The sequence below is a fragment of the Pagrus major genome, chromosome 12, assembly GCF_040436345.1.
Source record: "Pagrus major chromosome 12, Pma_NU_1.0".
Classification (NCBI taxonomy): Eukaryota; Metazoa; Chordata; class Actinopteri; order Spariformes; family Sparidae; genus Pagrus; species Pagrus major.
The window spans coordinates 17,121,573-17,141,287 of record NC_133226.1 but is presented as its reverse complement, the minus strand read 5'-3'; the positions used below and the strand labels follow the sequence as shown (position 1 = coordinate 17,141,287).

Here is a 19,715-nt window from a genome sequence, read left to right as displayed (position 1 = left end):
TATACAGGACCAGCTCTACAAGGTTTCAGACTGTTAAACAAGAAGAAGAAGTTGTTTTCTGAAATAAGGTCAAAGTGGTCCACCAGAAGAGGGGTTACTTCACTTCTCCATATAGCCACAAACAGACACATTACCTCTTCGCCATGCATCCTGCAAACAGCTGTGTTTAAAAAAGAAAAATTGTATTACATACGTTGTGTCTTTCTTTACCACAGACAGTGGTGGCGCTCATACAGTTTTTGTCCACATTTTTGTCCAAAAATGTGGCAAAACTGGTGTACTTCTTTTAAAAAAGTTGTATAAGGTCTGACATTAGCAGCTATTAGCATAACACACCTAAATCTTGACCAAATTGTCAGCACTCGAATTGCATTGTGGGTAATGTAGGTGCCAAGTTTTGACAAGGAAGAAGAATGCGGATTAAGGGAAGTGCAAAATTGGTGAAGTCCTTTTTTAAACACTAAAACAAATATAAATAAATTATACTATAAATATGCTAAAATAGTGAGACTATTAGAATATTTTTAAATGACTAACAAAATAAAATGAGCAGCATACACAAAAAATAGAACCAGACAGGTTAAAAACATGGGTGAGTGAGTTTTTAGAAATGATTTAAAATATGCCACAGATTTGTCTTGTTTTTTAAGACAAGAATAAATATGTCACAGCCACTTCTTATTTATTCACTGCTTGCCTCTGCATGAACAATTTGCTCCTGCATGAAAGCCGTGCTGAGATACCTCAGAGGTCTCTCGATGAAACACTATCCGTTTCTTGTATCCTGTCTTTAGAAATTTACGCCCATAGCAGCACCGTGGCAATTATAAAGCAATTACAGTTTCATATGGCCGCTTCTTTTGAGATTGAGGAGGAGAAAGGAGGAGGTAAAAGCTCAATAGTTAAAAAGGAATAAGTGTGCCAATATTGATGTTCCCTTTTTCGAAAATGCTCGGTCGTCCAGCTGGGCATGTATTCCACTCGCCTGACCACAAAAACATCTCATTCTCACATCATTGAAATGAAAATGAAAAGAAAATGGATCAATTACTCAGCGCATGCTGATGATTTCTTGAACTTTTTATTCTACACTCCATCGATGAGTGGCCTTTCAGTTTTTACGACAGTGAACCCTGGGAACAAGGGTCTATTCTCTGCAAGACAATGACAGGGAGGAAGCTGTGTTTGTGTGACACTTGATCAGCCTGCTACGGTAACCACAGCTTCACACACACACACACACACACACACACACACACACACACACACACACACACACACACACACACACACACACACACACACACACACACACACACACAACTCAGTTCCCACTGCTTGATTGGCAGGACGCCTGAGACCCACACCTGCTTTAACTGCATTTACTTTCTAAGCTGTTTGACCAGATGGGGGCTGAATTCATAATAACTATCTTTACATGTGTGTGTGTTATGCGTCCATGCTCATGTATGCATCATCTGGCTGTGTATGATGACCACCACCTGACTTGCTCTTTGATGCCAGAGCTCTGAAATCATTTCCCAGCCGCCTTGAATACATTGGACAGCACATGGTAGCAATATGTTAGTGCCGGGATCATACTTCAGTCATGCTAAATTGGAGGTCTTCATTTAGGGGTGCTGGTCTGGGAACAGCCCTCAGCTCCCACTTAATTTCCCTGCTTCTTTTTTGGAGGTGATAACATGCCCAGGGGCTGACAGGGAAGGGAAATCGATATCTGCACGGATGTCTGTAAGACACAGCACACCAATCAGCTTGTCTCAAATTCGAGGTCAATCATGCCTGTTCAAGCAGCTGCATGAGTATGTTGCATATGAGTAACCATAGTAGGAAACAGTAATCTAAGTGTTAAGAAACAACACATATGTTATCAAATTTATTGTAAGCTTTGTGCTTGTGCATTTCCTCTTATTAAGCTAAGTTTAACGCCCTAAAATCCCATTTTTTGGCACCGCTGTCCATCATTAAAAAATTAAACTAGTGTATTTGTCCTGAAACTCAGAAACCCAGAAACCAACACTTTAACTCTGCTGGACCACACACTCATTTTTAGACTTTGCTCATTGAGGTTTGGACACAATTTATGGGACAGGAACTGTTTTGCATAAACAGTTTGGAAATTTGCAGCAATTTTACTTTCTTCTGTCTGGCTGCTGGCATTTTCCAGATGTTCAACAATAGATGTTTCCACATGTGCAGCAAGGGGGAAAACCAATATTCCCCCATGTTCATTTTGTTGTGTCAGATGGGACTTTTTGATTCTGTCAAGCTTGCAATGTTAGGAATATGAACAGCAAAAGTCAGTTTAAAACTTACATGCGGCGCTGTAGAAGGAACAAGGAGATGCATGTTAGTGTTTGTTTTTAACAAACATTTTGTGTATGGATCATCTGTAAATCAGCGAAACACAAACACGGCTCACACACTGCAGGGATCAAATAGCCAAATTAGTCTGATGAAGATCTAATCTGATGAAGAGCAGGTGTGCTTTGAAATGTCACTACTTTGGTGCATTAAATAATTTGGATGTTGGAGCCCTGCAGCGCTTGATCCGTCTTTTTGTTTCATGTTTTGCTCATTTTTGACTAAGCACCTTTATTGGCTTGGATGTGTGTGTAAACTCCTCTTTTTTCATCAGTGAATCCAGAAATAAAGTTACAGAGCAGAGAACACCAGGGCACATGTATGTCTGGATATCTCTGACAGCTGAAATGAAAGTTTGCTGATGTTTTCGGGTGATTTGTTTTGTTTTGTAAATCTTGTTTCAGTATTTCAGTGATTGCATTTCAATGCATGGGAAGTTCAGCAAATGTAATATAGGCCTCATTATGTCAGAATCAGAATCAGAATCAATGTAATTGGCCAGGAATATTTGAAACAAGACAAAATAGAATAATAGAAAAATGAAGTAAAATACTACTACTACTACTAATAAAGACTATATACACTCTGTTCACCTAACACATGCAAAACAGGAACAAGGAGAACAATTTTAAAAGATAATTGAACGCATTTATTGATAATAATAATAATAATAATAGTAATAATTATAATTGACTGTCATACACAGATGAAGTGTAGTAGTATTCTAAAAATAGGACATAAATATAAGATATATCTATTATACATAGATATAATTGCACAGATGCACTGGAATCAAACAGGAACTGCACAGGAAAGTTTTATGGTGTAAATATGAGGTGATGTGATGTATGCATATATATACCTTATGCTATGTAGTTTTAGGGAAGAAATTTTAATCAGAAGAGAAAAATCTTCACTGACCGATTTTTTTTTTATGCCTCAACAAACTAAATAAACAAACTCTTCGTTTTCATGACTGAATAACCTGAATAAACAAACTGACATTAAAAGACAACAAAATTTCATACTGTTTTGCTTTGTTTATATGAGGCGGACCCTGCCACCTTTCTAGCTTCAAACAGTGCTCTGGGGGACTTTATTTTCCTGTGAGAACAGCTTGTTTATTCAGTTATGGAGTTTTATATTCTTACCTCATTAATATTGTAAATATTGTTTGAATTTCTTCTCCAAAACTACATAGTGCCCCCTTAAATATATGAATAAATAGAATATATCCCTGAGAATAACACTTAATATGTAAGATATCACCTTTAGGAAACTCTGACAGGCATTTTCAACAATTTTATTGACTGAGTTTAAAGTATACATAGGCTTTCATATTATTTTGTGTTATATGTTGCATGTTAATGGTGCTTTCTTCCCTATATGTGGTGTTCCATCATCTCGCGAGATCTTGTGGCTCACGGAGCTTTGGCTTGGCACGTGTGCTGGTCTTTTTTTTTTTTTTTTTTTTTAAGTGTGGCTCTCAGCTGCCGAGGCGGATGATGATGATGGCGGAGCTGGTTCAGGGACAGGCCTCGGTGGCTCAGCCCGGAACGAAAGATGACTTCGCAGACACGATACGCCGGGTCCGACAGGTAAAACGCTCTCCAGCGAACACAACTGTAGGGCTTTCGGACCACAAGCAGCGTGACTGCATGTGGAGCAGGGCAGGACTTTGGTCGGGGCACCCCGGACCCCCTACTACAAACACTCCTCATGCACCCAGCAAGCTAGCAAGCTAACGTTAAATAGCCGAGACAGCATAGCTGAGAAGACAGATTAGAGTTTACACGGGACAGGAGACGCGTTAACGAACAGTGTCAAAACTGTCCAAACCACACGGCAAGTCGTGTCTCACGAAAAACACGAAGGCCTCCTTTTAAATGTCGAAGTTTGTGCAACTTTAGTAAGTTAAGCCGACACACTGCAACCTGTTGTCAAGTCACAGAAGTTGCAGTTAGCTTAGCTTGCTAACTTACTATCACAAGTTTGATACCCTGCAGCTTGACCCACAACGTGACTAAAGCTAACATTCAGCTTAGACACGAAGCCCGAACAACCGGACTGTCTGACACGCTGTCAGAAAGTTAGCATGCTAGTTTTGAAGTCCCAAGTTAGCTAAAGTGTAACTTGCTGTTGCCCCATTTAAACAGGTACACTGAGAGCTCAATCACTAATCACATGCTGTACTAATGTGTTAATTCCCAAGTTGTCCTTCTCTAGCTTAGTAATTAGCGTGTACACGACACTCAAAGCGTCTCTTTCACATAAAAAATACACCTGGGTAAGCTAGCCGAGCTCGTGCTAGCTAGCTAGCTCGCTAGCATGTGTGGCAGTGTGTGTCCTAACAGGCAGCGTTGGAGTAAGGCCATGTAATGTAACGTCATCTGTTCAAATAAGCCCCCCTTCACTCCTCCTGTTGAGCACACTTGGATTTTTCCATTGCTGCCTGGAAAATACCTGGAAAAAAATTAAATTAAAAATACAATCTGCATTTTCACTGCTCCTCTAGTTTCGAACAGTGACCACAACATAGATGGCCACTGTAATAGGTTACCATTAAATTGGTAGAAGTGTATGTAGGCTGTAATAGAAGATTGGTATACAAGTGAGTGTAGTAAATAGTGTGTAAATTGGACTTTAGTCACACAGCTACCAGTTGAGCTTTCCCCTGTGTAGATTATATCCTAGGTATGAACAGTGTGTCCCTGCCTGTTTTAATCGCTGTATTTGTGTGATAACAAAGAATAAACACAAATATCTTGCACAGTATGAATACATTTTAAAACATAGTTTAATTTAGTCAAATTTTAAGTACGCCCAGATAAAAACATGACAAATCCAGTGCTTGTCGCAGTCCATAAATGTCCGTCATGATGCTTTTAAAGCCCGCCATAAACACCCTCCCTCCCTCCACTTTGCGATATGTTCGCTCACACCTTCCACAGCAGGAGGAATGTTTCACATTGGTCTCTTAGCAGTAACAATAAGTAGGACAAAAGGGATTTGATTGTGGACATCAGCCTCACTCTTGCGTCCAACACTAACATTCATAATCAAAGATAAACATCAGAATGAATCACGTATTAACCCTGGTGGTGTGGTGGATTTGGGTGTTGGCGTGTGAGTGCCCATATGTACTTAATAGAAAAGGGAAGTAATCCCGTTGTTATGTGTGTTGTCATATGACATCGATGTGGCATAAGTCTGAGAGATGGGAAGTGGAAGCCTTGTTCTAATGCGTGTTTACACTTGGTGTTTGTGGTGTTAGTTCCCACAGAGGCAGCAGTTATTACAGTCACCTGCTTCTCTGTATGCAGAGAGCAGCCAGTGAAAGTGACTGACATTTAAATCTTGAAGCTGCACAAGCTGAAATGACTTGGAAAACATTGCATGTTAAACGCTCTTTTTTTGTTTTATGTTTTTTTTATCAGCGCAAACAAAAGCAAAGCACATAATTGTATAAAGGTCCATTAACTCATTAGACTAAATCACCAGATGTTGACCTCTGCAGTAGGCCTCCCATTTGCTAATCATTGTATTCATCCTCCTTCTGCTTGCCGCTTATGATCTGTGGTATTTTTTTACAAATTGTCTCCGTGTCATTAAATGTTCCCAGCTTGATCATAAAAATGACTATCAACATTAACTCTCTGGAAATTGATAAAAACGCCCATTCTTGTAAAATATAAAAACCTCACTGAGTGGAAGTTATGAGTGCTGTAGATCACTGGAACAGTTGTGCCACAGCACCCACTGGACGAGATGTTCTTGGACCCTAAATATAAACTATACATACTTTCGTTACCACGTGACCACATGTCACATGATTTCAGTTGCCTTATTTTTAGACAAATCACACATTTAAGTATATATTAAAGGCCTAAAGTAGCACAACTGACTGACTGCAGTTAATATTAAAGCTTCTTTTAAAATAAATATTCACTTAGAAAAGATTGCATTTAGAAAGTAAGCTGTTTTTGGAGGCCAGTCCAGTCCACAGTGGTGTTTACCCAGAGGCCTTGTGGACATTAAAAGGTTTCAACTATAGGATGGACAGTTTGTACCAGACAGTTTGGCACAAAATCTACCAGAATGCATGCTAACTGTAAATCTGAGACAACAGCTGCAGGACGCCTCTATACCAAATATGTTTATGTGCACACACATGCACCTTTAACTATATGTGCTATACTCGGGTAAATTAACATCTGCCAAATTCATGCTTTCATAGAACTTTTAGGTGATTTGATCTTTTTGAGCTGGCAAGACTTTATTATAGTCGGTATAGTTTGCGATTTAAAAATGATGTTGAAGTGTCAGTGACCCAAAACAGCCATTATTCATTACGCCTTTCTACATTCAACCATTGAAAATGACGAATACAACTTACAATGTCCGATATGCCAATTTTTTGCAACATTTAGATAAATACACATATTTTCTTCCACCTGCAGACAACATAAAGTCTCTCGTGTAGTCTCATTAAGATATAGTTATGCTGAGTCCTGTCTTGAAGGCACACTGGCAGAAGCAGACATACAATGCTTTTTCGTAATGCACACATACACTTGTCAAAACAAGAAAATTAACTTTAGTCAAAAGTCAGAAATGTTCATTTAAGGCCACTGCTGATATTTAATTTAAAAGCCTTTTACCTACCTTTTTAAAAACAGCTAAATCTCTTCTTCATCCCCTTTTTCAAATTGGCAAATAAAACTGGGCAGACTTAAGCCGTTGTTTTGCAACACTTCTGCTTTCTTCATACTAAAACAAAAAGGTGGCATATTTAAGATTCATCCACTGTGGAGATTGTTTAGAAAATCTTGTTTTTTGGGTGAGGGGGGGAAAAAAAACAAAGGCTTACTGTGGACAGCAGGCAGAAACGGAGAGAAAATGACTTGGATATATCAAGTTTAATATGGACAAAGTGCTTTTCAGCAGTCAGTGCTCCTTCACACTGAGCTGCGTTTGGCAACACACCAATGACATGATAAATATTCATGATAAACTTAGTTTCATGCTGAAGAAGTAACCTACTGTACTGCTCACTAAACAAGCAATAAATTAGTGTAAATGTAATATTTACGTTTCAGCAGCAGTTTGATCAACACTTAGCTTCTTTGGCTTGTAAGTGATAAAAAAAAAAATGTTACATGCCAAACAAAGCTAGGAAAGTAAACTGAATATTTCAATAAAAATACTGTCAAAACCATAACAACCTACACCCATACTCTCTATGGACACAGCTGATAAAACAGGCACGTGTTTGGAGAGATGCGTCTCAGGTATCTGCCAAAGCTCTAACATAATTACGCAAAGTTTAAGCATTTTCCTGAGTATTCATCTAAAATTAGTCTAGATGGAAACAGGGGTCAACGAGCACATGGTGGATTTTTTTTCCCCACCAGTTTTTTCTTAATCTTTGAAGTGTCTATTTTAAGATTCTGACAGGTACCAGGATGAAAAAATGTCCCATGGGGTTTATTTTTAACCCTTTACTGCACCTACCCCAAATCCGAACCTGAAAAAACCTAAAAAGAAATTGCCATAGCACTTGAAGTTAACAAACCACAGAGACAATTAAACACATTTTTCTACACAATTTTGGGCCAAGGAATTCAATAGAATGGTTATTTTTAAGTTTTGAACACATCTTGACTTGATTTTGGGACAAAAATATCAAAAATTAGCTGAAAATTCTCAAAATCGCATGTATATCTTACCCTATACTAAAATCCTGTACACTGGATGAAAACATTTTGAGATTTTTCTTAATCTCTGATGTGTCTACTTTAAGACTCTGACAGGTACCAGGATGAAAAAATGTCCCATGGGGTTTATTTTTAACCCTTTACTGCACCTACCCCAAATCCGAACCTGAAAAAACCTAAAAAGAAATTGCCATAGCACTTGAAGTTAACAAACCACAGAGACAATTAAACACTTTTTTCTACACAATTGTGGGCCAAGGAATTCAATAGAATGGTTATTTTTAAGTTTTGAACACATCTTGACTTGATTTTGGGACAAAAATATCAAAAATTAGCTGAAAATTCTCAAAATCGCATGTATATCTTACCCTATACTAAAATCCTGTACACTGGATGAAAACATTTTGAGATTTTTCTTAATCTCTGATGTGTCTACTTTAAGACTCTGACAGGTACCAGGATGAAAAAATGTCCCATGGGGTTTATTTTTAACCCTTTACTGCACCTACCCCAAATCCATATAGACACCATATAGCTGAAAATGTTTTGATCACATTCATATTTTCTATTAATAATCTGCAAGACTCATTTTTGTGAAAATGCAACAATGTAAAGGCCTAAGTACTTTTAATAAAATAGAATACAATTGAATAAAACTTTACCAATCCCTCAAGGGGGAAATTCAGTGTCACAGCAGCAACAGACACAAAACAAGACACACACAAAAAGGTAACAGTATCAGTGCTCTTGTGTGCAACAACAGCAGTAAATAGAGCAATAAATAAAGATCAAAAACCTATGTGTTAGAAAAGTGTGTGTGTGTGTGTATGTGTGTGTGTGCAGTCTGATGGCTGCGCCTGAACCGCTCCGTTCTGTGCTATCTAATGATCCTCATCCTCATCATCATCATTGAAGAGATCATCAAAGTCTATCTCTTCAATCTGTGTCTCTTCCTCCACATCATCTGTCTCCTCTGCAATAGCTTCTGCCTCTTCTGCTCCTGCCAGAAGGTCAACAAGAGAAGGAGGGAAGATGGGGCCAACTGACCAGACTGGCTCCAACACCCCCTCTTCCATTGACTTCTCCCAACCCATGCCCTGATTGTAAGGGTTTGGCCTCTCAAATATTGGCTGATCTGCCCTTTTGTAGCAGGCAACCCGATAGTTTGCTCTCTGTACGTGTGGGACTAGACAGACTTTGGGGGGAGGCAGGCGTTCCAGGTCTACTTTGGAGCTTGCATCCAGGGCTCTGTCAACACCCACCATCTTTTGCAGCATCTTGGCCCTCACAGCATCAATGGATGTCAGTCGACCATGGCCATACATGACACAGGTGAAGGACTCCATCTCCTGTTGGAGCATATCGGTAACCTGCCACAATGTGCCAAGCTGCCTGAAAGCCTTCTGGAATCGTGGGTTTTGCTGCAGCTTCTTTAAGGGAGTTACTTTTCCTTTGCCCTTGAAAGCACTGGTGCAATCTTCCCCAGAAAAGACATAGTATCCCAGAAGAGTGCTGCAGTACTCAGATCCCAGAGACTCAGCCAGCTCAGACACATTCACTAGTTTACGATGCAGGCCAGTGCCGTGGTCAAGAAATATGGTGAGGTTGATCCTGCTGGCATGGTAGAGGAGGATTAGTAGTATGTCGGTGTCAGGGGTCCTCACCACGCTGGACTTGTACCCCCACTCGACAGCCTGGTGGAGGTACAGGACAACACGGGTGTCTGTCTCCTCTTGGTTTGATCGCAGGGCATGAATCTCTGATGTCTGTACCTGTAACAAAATGTAAATTTTTTTTAACACAAAGCTGGATATTCAACACACTACTCAGTGTATGGCTTTCACAATTCTAGGGGTTCCATTCAAATATTTATAAAGCATAGGATATGCAATGACAGCTACAGTTAAGCACTGACAACTACAGTATGACCCTTGTGCTTTTTCAACGTACTTGGCCATTTGTTGAAGTTAGGTCATAGGATCTCCCATCAACACAAACCACTGCCCTCTTGCACTTCTCCAGCCGAGATGCTGCTTCATTGCTCCCCCAGACCTTGAGAAGCAGGTCACACAGCTGCTTCTTGTTTATCTCATTGCTGAGGAAGGACTTGAAATCACAGGGTTTCCGGGTGTGTGGGCCACCAATAATGTACTTCTCAGTGGAGCCTCGTCTGACCCTCTCCTGGGCTTTGATAGAGTCTGGCTGGTAGCAGTCTGTGGAGAAGACAAAGTGCTGCTTGGGAATCATATGATCCAGGAGCTGCATGCAGATCTGGCCACAGGTTGGTTGAAGGTTGGTCATCATATGGAAGAGAGCATTGCCATCTTGTATGAAGAGTGCATCCTTAGGGTAGGTGACCTTCTCATCTCTGTCCTGGAGGAGGTAGTGAAGGATGGTGGCCTTGTTTGTTTTTGCAAAAAAGCCATCAGGAGTGCCAAGTGCATGAGGAACAGGTGAGAGAGGGTAGTGCATGAGTTCCTTGAGGTCAATAGGCATATCCAGCATCTGGGACTTAACCAGTAGCTGGAAGGCAAGGTTGCATTGCTCTTGGTACATGAAGACCTGCAATCAAATATATAGACATGATTATTATTATGATGTAGCCATTACTAAATCAAGCTAAGTAGAGTCTATATCTACCTTGCCCTTTGCAGATGTGAGCTTGACCTTCTTGTTTGACTGATCCATTGTCCTCAGTTTAAGCTTTTTGATACGCTCAAAGAATGCTTTAGTCTTGCAGACAAAGCGCTCATTGATGAACTGCTCCTTAGCAGCCCTGCCTGCAGCCTCGGCCTGCAGCACATCCACCTCTACCTCTGGATCTACAGGTGCGCCAGATGCCAGTGAGTACAGACGATTTTTATCAGGGATCTTCCAGGGGTTGGTGAAGCCATCGATGGCCAAGATGACCCTCTGCACTGCCTCTTCATACTTCCTGATCTGGGCAGGCTCCAACTCACGGTGTTTCCCTCTCTTTGGGCAGTCAGGGTCATCAATCATGCCACACATCTCCAGAGTCAGCTCATGGAGCTGAGCACGTGCAGAGGTTGTACGGCACCACTTCTGGTATGCACCAAACATGTTGAAAAGGCCAAGCAGACCACCTGCAATTCCAATATCACATTAAAAGTCACTTAAATGAGTATAATAGGTCATTTGTAAATATGAATCATATAATTACAACCAACATTTTTTATACAGGTAATTGCGCTTTGTGTGCACACACTAGTACCTGAAGACTTGGCAAACTTAATGAAAGTTTCCTCCATGGTCTTGTCCACTGCTGAGAGAGCCCCTGGGATTAGAGATCGTGCAACAGCAATGACACCTAGCTTGATGAAGTCAAGAGCGCCAGGGTGGGAGAGGTCAATGTTGGTGAGAAATGCCTCGAACCAAGTCAGATACCTGTTTGGAGAAAGAATGCTGATTAAAATCATACGAAAAGTTCTTATTGATATGTAATTGAGTATTAGGAGAATCAATGCATAGGTACCTGGCATAGTTGTGGCCATCGTATGCAAACATCAGGTCTGCCATGGCACCATTGCAGTAATGAAATAGCTCAAAGTTGTTGGTTTTCACAGCAAAATCCAACATGAAGACCAGCCTTGCGTGATCCATCACAGAAAGCCAGAACATGCTTGTCTTTCCCAAGTGGCCTTCACGAACCTTCTGTTGATATTGGATGTACTGATGGATCACTTTGAGCAATGAGTAGTCCTTCAGAGCGGCATCAAGGTTCTCACGACTGCAGCAGTGCATAAGATTGATGAGGGTCTCCTGCGGTATCTGAAGATTCTCCTCTTCCAGGAAAACATTGATCAGCAGCCGTTCAAGTGCCTCTGTGACCACTTTAAGACCAAACAGGGCCTTAGCATATGATTTCCCACTCAGTATATTTTTCAGGCAACCACTGGTTGCAAGGTCAGCCTCAATGAGGATTTCTGAGTAGCCAGCACCTCGACACTTGTACCCAGTGATCTTGCCTATGTAATTCATGGCTGTGTGGAACTTGCCAGGGATTATGATATGTTTTCTGAATTCCTCTTCATACTTCCAGATGATAGGACAGGCCTTCATGACCACACCCAGGTCAAATGTGTTGATGGTGTATGGCTGGCCAACCTCCTCTGTTGCTGCCTCAGACCTCTTTAGCAGTTCATACACCACTGCATTGTCTGTTATGGGCTGGTTGATGGGGGTGTAGAAGTCAACAGTAGATTTTCTAGGAGGGACTTTACCAGTGCTCGAAATAAAGCCACCAAATCCAGGCACCTGCTGCTTTCCCTCACTGCTTAAACGTCTGCAGAGCAGATAGATGTAGTACTCCAACACTGAGGCATTATATGACTTTTGGTTTTCAACAGGAGGGGTGAAGCTGGCATCCTTTGGGAATTTGGGACCATCTCTCTTGAATGCTAGCTCTGGCAGTGTCTCTGGAGGTGTGATCTTAAGGCTTCTCATCTTTGATGATCTCTCATAGAGAGGAAGGATCCTCTCATTGGTGTTCTGATGGCCCTCCTTCACCTCTTGAATCATAATCCCCCCGGCACTATTTACAATATTTGAGCCAAGCACATTGGTTGTAATTCTGTTCAGATTGTCCCACTCACTGTGAAAAACAACATTTCCCTCGCCAGTGATTATTTGAGGGGTCAGGTAAGTGGACATCTCATCAAATGCCATGGCCATTGCTGTCTCAAGCTCCATAGCAAAGTCATATGTCTCAGAGTGTCCTAGTCTTGCAAGGATGGTAGTGAGCTGCAAAGAAAAAGAGTGATCTGCTTTATTAAATATGTAAATATCAAATACCAAAACACAGTTAAGCAATAGACAGGACCTATTAAGTAATAGGTTAGCTGATTACTCACCTGTTTGCTTCGATAGAGATGCCGAACTGTGGCACAGAGAAGTATGTGCTTTGGCAGTTTCCACTTGCTGTTGGTTGCAGCACGACACACATCTTGTGAGATTGAATAGACCAGCCTCTGAGTCTTCTCACACTTTTCTCCATCAATCTCAGCTCTTCCTGTCAGCACCAAGTTTAGAAATTTAACAAGATCATCTGGGAGTAGCTCTTCCATCTTCACAGAGTTCAGCTCCTGTGCAGTCGGGGGCCATGTCAGTTCCTTTGACTCTTTGAATGCCTTTAAAATGAGAGCATGGAGGGTGAGAGCTGCATCATGGAGCTGGTCTGCTGTTCCAAGCTTGTAAGCACATGAAATTGCTTCAGCGACACTAATGCTTGAGCTGTAGACAAGGTACAGTTCAACACAGCCACGGAGTGGTACCTTACAAAAGGCAAGTCTATGAGAGATGTCCTCATCTGCTTGTAAACGTCTCATCAGTCTCTCATTGCGGTAGTCTGGATTGGGAAAACCCTGACTCACTAGGTCCTTGTTGAAGAGGCTGCATAAGAAACTCAACTGGACAACCTCTTTGCCATCTATAACATTTTGAAGAATGTAATCCTTTACCACCAAGTAGGATTTCTGAATTGCTTCTTTCTTCTGGGCCAGCAAGGGGTTTCTAATTTCCCTGTCACGTGTGTAGTTTTGGTACTCTGTATTAAAGGTGTTCCTGCATGATGGATGGTACTTGGCTTCCATTGCAAAGAGGTCCTTGCCTTGCACCTTACGGTAAAGAGCCTCTTTCTTCAATTCCAATGCTCTAGGTTCAATGACTTTCCAGGCTGGTTCCTTGTGTTTCCAACTCTGAAACTTTGTGAGGCGTTCAGTCTTGCCCTTAATTTTAATTTCTATCTTGTCACAGAAAACACATTGATCAGGAAACAAAAAGGAACATCGAGCACGTTCAGAATGGATCAGAGCTGATTGAGATTTGTGCTTGCGTAAGGAGTCCTTTATCAATGATGTAGATGATGATGCACCAGATGTAGATACTTTTGAAGCAACTTGTAAACGACCCAAGTTCCGTGTGAATCTTTTATAGCAGTTTTGATGATAGCCAGCTGTATCCAAATGCAAACCTTCCAATGTCAATGGTATCTGGTCACAAATCTCCTTCATACGGTAGGGTGAAGTGGCTGCTTCACAGAGTCTCATATCACAAATACTGTGTAAATATGATAGCCTCTCATTATGCTCCCCCTTGCAAGCACTGAAGGCAGTGAAATTACCATGCTCAGAGAGACTCGGGGCATGTACAATACATGACAGTGGTGAAATCTTCTTTTTATCAGTTTCAGTAGGATCACAACTTTTCCTTTTTCCCATGGCTAGTCTATACGAATTACATCGTTATGAAACTGTTGATAAAAAAATACAAAGGTGAATTTGATTAGTTGAAGTCGTTGAAGTGACAATTGTATATTTGATATGAATTACTGCACAATCAAAAACTAATAAAATTTATAATAATAAAATGTGTTTGATCAGATTTTTGTTTAAGTAGCCTTGTCTTCAGATTTTTTAGTTAGCTAATGTCCTCCGAAACTAAGTAGCTAGCTACTTCTAACTTATTAACTGACAGCTAATGTTCTCAAACCGATTTAGCATAATGCTAGCTTAATATTTTGTTAGCTAGTATGATAGCTAATGTTCTCAAACTAATTAGGTATACTGCTAGATTATTATTTAGTTTTCTAGTACGATAGCTCATGTTGTCGAAATAGCCTAGCTAAATTAAATAGCTAGCTACTGCTAGCTTGTTTAGTCAAGCTAGCTACTGCTAGCTTGTTTAGTCAAGCTAGCAGTTCAAGCTAGCAGCTATTTTGTCCTCCTAAATGAAACCAACTTGAAAAAAAATAATGACCAGTCAAATACTTACTCAGAAATGTGTTGGAATCACTCTAAAAGAGAGAGCTGGTGGTGGAGTATTGTAATATTCAGGCTATTTCTTCTTCTTCTTCTTCTTCTTATGAAACGTCAGTTAGAAAAAAATACTAAACAGACATTGCATGAGTCTTGCAGTTTATTAATAAACAATGATTCCAACAATTGCTTGGCCCAAAATTGTGTAGAAAAATGTGTCTATTTGTCTACATGGGTAGCTGCAAGAGCCAGTGTACAGGATTTTAGTAAAGGGGAGAATATACATGTAATTTTGAGAATCTTCAGCTAATTTTTGATATTTTTGTCCCAAAATCAGGTCAAGATTTCTTTTTAGGTTTTTTCAGGTTCGGATTTGGGGTAGGTGCAGTAAAGGGTTAAAAATAAACCCCATGGGACATTTTTTCATCCTGGTACCTGTCAGAGTCTTAAAGTAGACACATCAGAGATTAAGAAAAATCTCAAAATGTTTTCATCCAGTGTACAGGATTTTAGTATAGGGTAAGATATACATGCGATTTTGAGAATTTTCAGCTAATTTTTGATATTTTTGTCCCAAAATCAAGTCAAGATGTGTTCAAAACTTAAAAATAACCATTCTATTGAATTCCTTGGCCCAAAATTGTGTAGAAAAATGTGTTTAATTGTCTCTGTGGTTTGTTAACTTCAAGTGCTATGGCAATTTCTTTTTAGGTTTTTTCAGGTTCGGATTTGGGGTAGGTGCAGTAAAGGGTTAAAAATAAACCCCATGGGACATTTTTTCATCCTGGTACCTGTCAGAATCTTAAAATAGACACTTCAAAGATTAAGAAAAAACTGGTGGGGAAAAAAAATCCACCATGTGCTCGTTGACCCCTGTTTCCATCTAGACTAAATGCTTTTCAGCCAGTTTGACATATGTAGCTACAGCATTGTCGTGGAAAACATCACCCCCCCCCCCCTCCTCCACAGACACACACACCTGCTTCCTTTCCTGCCTCCTCATTTCCATCGCACCCCTCTCACTTCCACTGGTGGGCTCTGAAGTAGATAATCATCCCTGAAGGTGATGGAAGACTCTAATTGCCGTCACTATATTTTCATATCGCGAAAAAAAATTCCAGTCAGGCACAGATGTCAATTTAGTGTAATTTTCTGAAATGCTATACTTTTTGTATGGAAGGAGAGGTGGCGGCTTAGCAAGGAGTGGAAAATGCTGTTGGCGCTCTCATGCAGTATAACTGAAGATTTAAACGTCAATCATTGCAGAACACGAGCATCTACTTTAGGTCGTAGTAGACATAGATTGGTTTTTAGCTAAGCTGTAATGCAAATAAGTGCACTCTTCTTGAAGTTGTATGCTGGCGTTGGACAGCTTCCATCACTACAGGAGAAAAATGTAGAGAAATGTATGTCTGGGGTGACCAGAAATGTACTGAGAATGTTTCTTGGGCCAGTCACGTATTGACTTTGATCCACAAAAGTAAACACTGACTATCCTCTTTTAAGACTGGGCTAAAAACTAATAACACCCACCAACATATGGCTTTTGTCTTCAGTGGGAAAGGTAACAATTGTTGGCATTTATTTATCATCAATGATAGAAACATGACACTCAGGTGGACATGCAGTTTTTGGTTACAGTTTGACAAACCTTTTCTAAAATTACATCATTGAACTGAAACTTTCATTTGAAATTTCATAATTATTAATCACCCCAGTGTTTTCTACACTTTATTCTTTAAAACAAAAATGTTTTTAATTGTCTGATATCGGAAACATACATGCACTATTTTATTTATCGTAGGTAGAGTTCTCGTACAGTAGAAGTTAGTTAAAAGCACACAGTAAGGTGTTAAAATAAGTATCGTACCAAACCCAGTTCCTGTCAGACTAGTATGTGAAAAATATTCAGAAACTTAAAAAAAAACAGAAACACATACAGTGTGGTGCAGTTGAATATAATACTAACACTTACTACAGCTTGTAAAATGACCATAAAATTGAAACGGCACCTCTTTAGTTCCACTCCAAAATCAATCCATCCATTTTACATTTTAAACCTTTCAATGGGGCAGTTAAAATGGTGTTAAAATCGTGTTTGACACAATTCTGATGGTGAATGCGTGCTTTGGGTCGGCCCTTATCTTTTTCCGTTGTATCTCCTTTGCACATCAACCTACCTCCTACGGCTTCTACAAACAGAATCAGCAGCCAACACCTCAGGCTTGAATAAGGAGCTGGAAATGTGTGTTTTTGTAACGACTTTAGGTATCTGTCATGCCTGCAAATCCAGTCTGTTGAGACGTTGCGTGAGGATCTGTGTCATTTGTCAGCCAAAGCATACAAAAGGTTAGTCGGTGAAAGCTGGCACACGATGTATGTTTACAAGGAAGGCACCACCATCAGTAGTCTCTGCTGCTGTGATATCGTACAAAGTGCAGGTTTCAGCTGCTGTCAGAAAGATAACAATCTCCACAACAGATGCTTTGTCAAGGCCCAACTTCACAGCAAACTTGATGCTTTTAAGTAAACAAGAAGAAAAGCAAATGTGTCACATTTATCCTGAAGGGTTGTCTTGGAAAGGAAATGTATGTTCAAAGAAAGTATCGTCACAAATCAACTTCTCACCTAGCATTCCATCTGTCTCGCTGTTTTGTGTCTCCAGATGGCAGCCAAGATGGGAGGAGACCAGATGCCCAACATGAACAGTTCCTCTCCGGTCTTGGACCCCTCTCTCTATGGCTTTGGAGGCCAAAAACGTTCACTAGACAACGGAGGTAAGCATTCAGTTATAAACACATACTGTAAATACCACGGGTCTGCAGACTGTTCTGTATTTATTCGTATACATTCACAGCCACTCTTTGTGATGCTTTTATCCTGCAGAACATGAGGACACCTTCATAGAAATCCTGCTACATAACAGCATAAAGTGTTTATCCCCTCGCTGTAGAAAAGGAGATGCTCTAAGTGGCCGTCTTCTGCCTGATCAAGCTGCGTGTTTGTCTGCTTTTGTCAAGTTTTGCTTCAACCATCTTTTAGAGTTTGATTAGCTATTTCGTTTCACTTCATTATGCAATCTAACAAGTTGCCTTTTCAGGTAGGGAAAGGTTGTTATTTTGCCCTCACCCATCTGTAGCAAATTATATAGATGTAATTTTCAATCGAGACCAAAGCTGCAGCAGTGGTTGCTCGGAGCAGTTGGCTTTCAAAGGTTTTTATGCTAATAAAAGAAATACACCATTTTCAAAATTGTTTCTGCAACTCAACCCGATGATCTCAGCCGCACTAAGACGACATTGCTGTTCTTACTCTGGCCTACAAAGTTCTAAGTGGTTGTTTTTCCAAGCAGGGAAACGGTCCGCGTTGCAATCAATCATCTAATGTATTGATCTTGTCATGCAAGATCATAGTGGCTTTAGGTACTGAATAAAGTCAGTAAAATCAGTGAATTGCACATAAATATTATAAACCATTCTAATATTACAATAATAAGGTTTAGAAAGAGAGTGGGAAAGTCTTCCAAACAATCGATCTCCCTCCATATAATAACAAAAATGTGACGATATATGCATGTGAACAGCATATATCAGACCGGAGCCAACAACTTAAGGCGTATTTGACGACCTGAGAATGAGACTCAGAAAATCAACAGGTTTTCTCCAGAATTGCTCAAAAGGTTTTGTGTCGCTGTGTTCATTTTTCACAGCTGTAGGTGAGCGAAGTGTGGAGGAGGCTTGTTGTTAATGATGCAGCCTATCAAAACGTTTGAAATCCACAGTAGCCAGGTGCACCTACGAGCTTTTTCCTAACAACATAATTAAGCCTAAATTTTAAACGTGAGGTCAGGAGGAGGGATGTAATATCACATCTGTGTGTGTTTCTTTGCAGAGCTGCAAATGTCAGTAGATGGGAGGTGTAGAGCAATGGGAGATTGCCCACTAGTTAGTTGATTTGTGGATGGCATCCTTCACTCTGATGGATAAAATGATAAAAATCAAAAACGCTAAAATGGGATAGCTAAATATACCTGGATGGCCTGTCAAGTCCCTAGTCTATGTTTAGGGAAATGCTGTACTACTAGTGGTCAACAGCTCCAGAAAGCATCTTTTCAAGCTTAACATGGCCTTAGGGAGGTATAATAAACCAGACCAAACAGGAAATATGCCTAAAAGTTTACCTATTATTCCCTGTCAAACTCCTCTCTTGGTAACAACTGCTCTATTTCTCCACTTGTTTGCCACTTGTGACGCTTTGAGTTTATTAAAACTTTTATGATTGTGTGTAGTTGTTGCAAAACTGGCCACAGAAGAGAGCCATGGTTTTGTGTTTGTATTGTGTATCAAGTTTCTGACACTGCAGTGTCGTGACAAAAGTGTCACTCTATCTCGCTGTGCCCTGCACACATAACAAAGATTTGATTCGTTTCATAGCCATGAAGTGGAAACACAAGTCATTTATCCCGTCCTCCCCTTATCTTGTCACAGTTGTTTGTATGATAGTTCAACTCTGAATGCTTCAATAGGTAAATTGTATGCAATTCTGGTTTAGGATTGTTTGACGCGCTGTTATTGTTTGCAACAATTTGTCCTCAGTATTTCTCCGTCAAGGTTGTTCCACTGTGTGGAGGAAATAACAGAAGTGGTATCCGTGCAGCACTGCCGTTAGGCTTCTGCATTTAATCATCAAATGTACAAGTATACAAATGGACTCAAGGCGTTCGCATCTTATCTTGTAGTCGTGTCCTTGTATGAATTCACCTCCTGTTTTATATTCATAGCTGTTCCATTCTCAAGCGTTAACCCCGGTGCATTTCCAGAAGAAGTGAAATCGGAGCAAA

At 40.3% G+C, this 19,715-nt stretch overlaps 1 protein-coding gene across 5 annotated transcripts in view; it reads left to right on the top strand.

Moving 5' to 3' along the window:
* The first annotated feature begins 3,847 nt into the window (after positions 1–3,847).
* Positions 3,848–19,715, top strand: part of fubp3 (far upstream element (FUSE) binding protein 3) — a 31,703-nt gene continuing 15,835 nt past the window's right edge. For 4 of the 5 annotated variants that reach the window (XM_073477440.1, XM_073477443.1, XM_073477442.1 and 1 more), the window contains exons 1-2: positions 3,873–3,983; positions 17,541–17,652. In XM_073477440.1, the coding sequence (XP_073333541.1) occupies positions 3,888–3,983; positions 17,541–17,652 (208 nt within the window). In that variant the 5' untranslated portion in view covers positions 3,873–3,887. Of the gene's footprint in view, positions 3,984–17,540; positions 17,653–19,715 lie in introns of all 5 variants that reach the window. The other variant, XM_073477441.1, reaches the window with a different exon arrangement.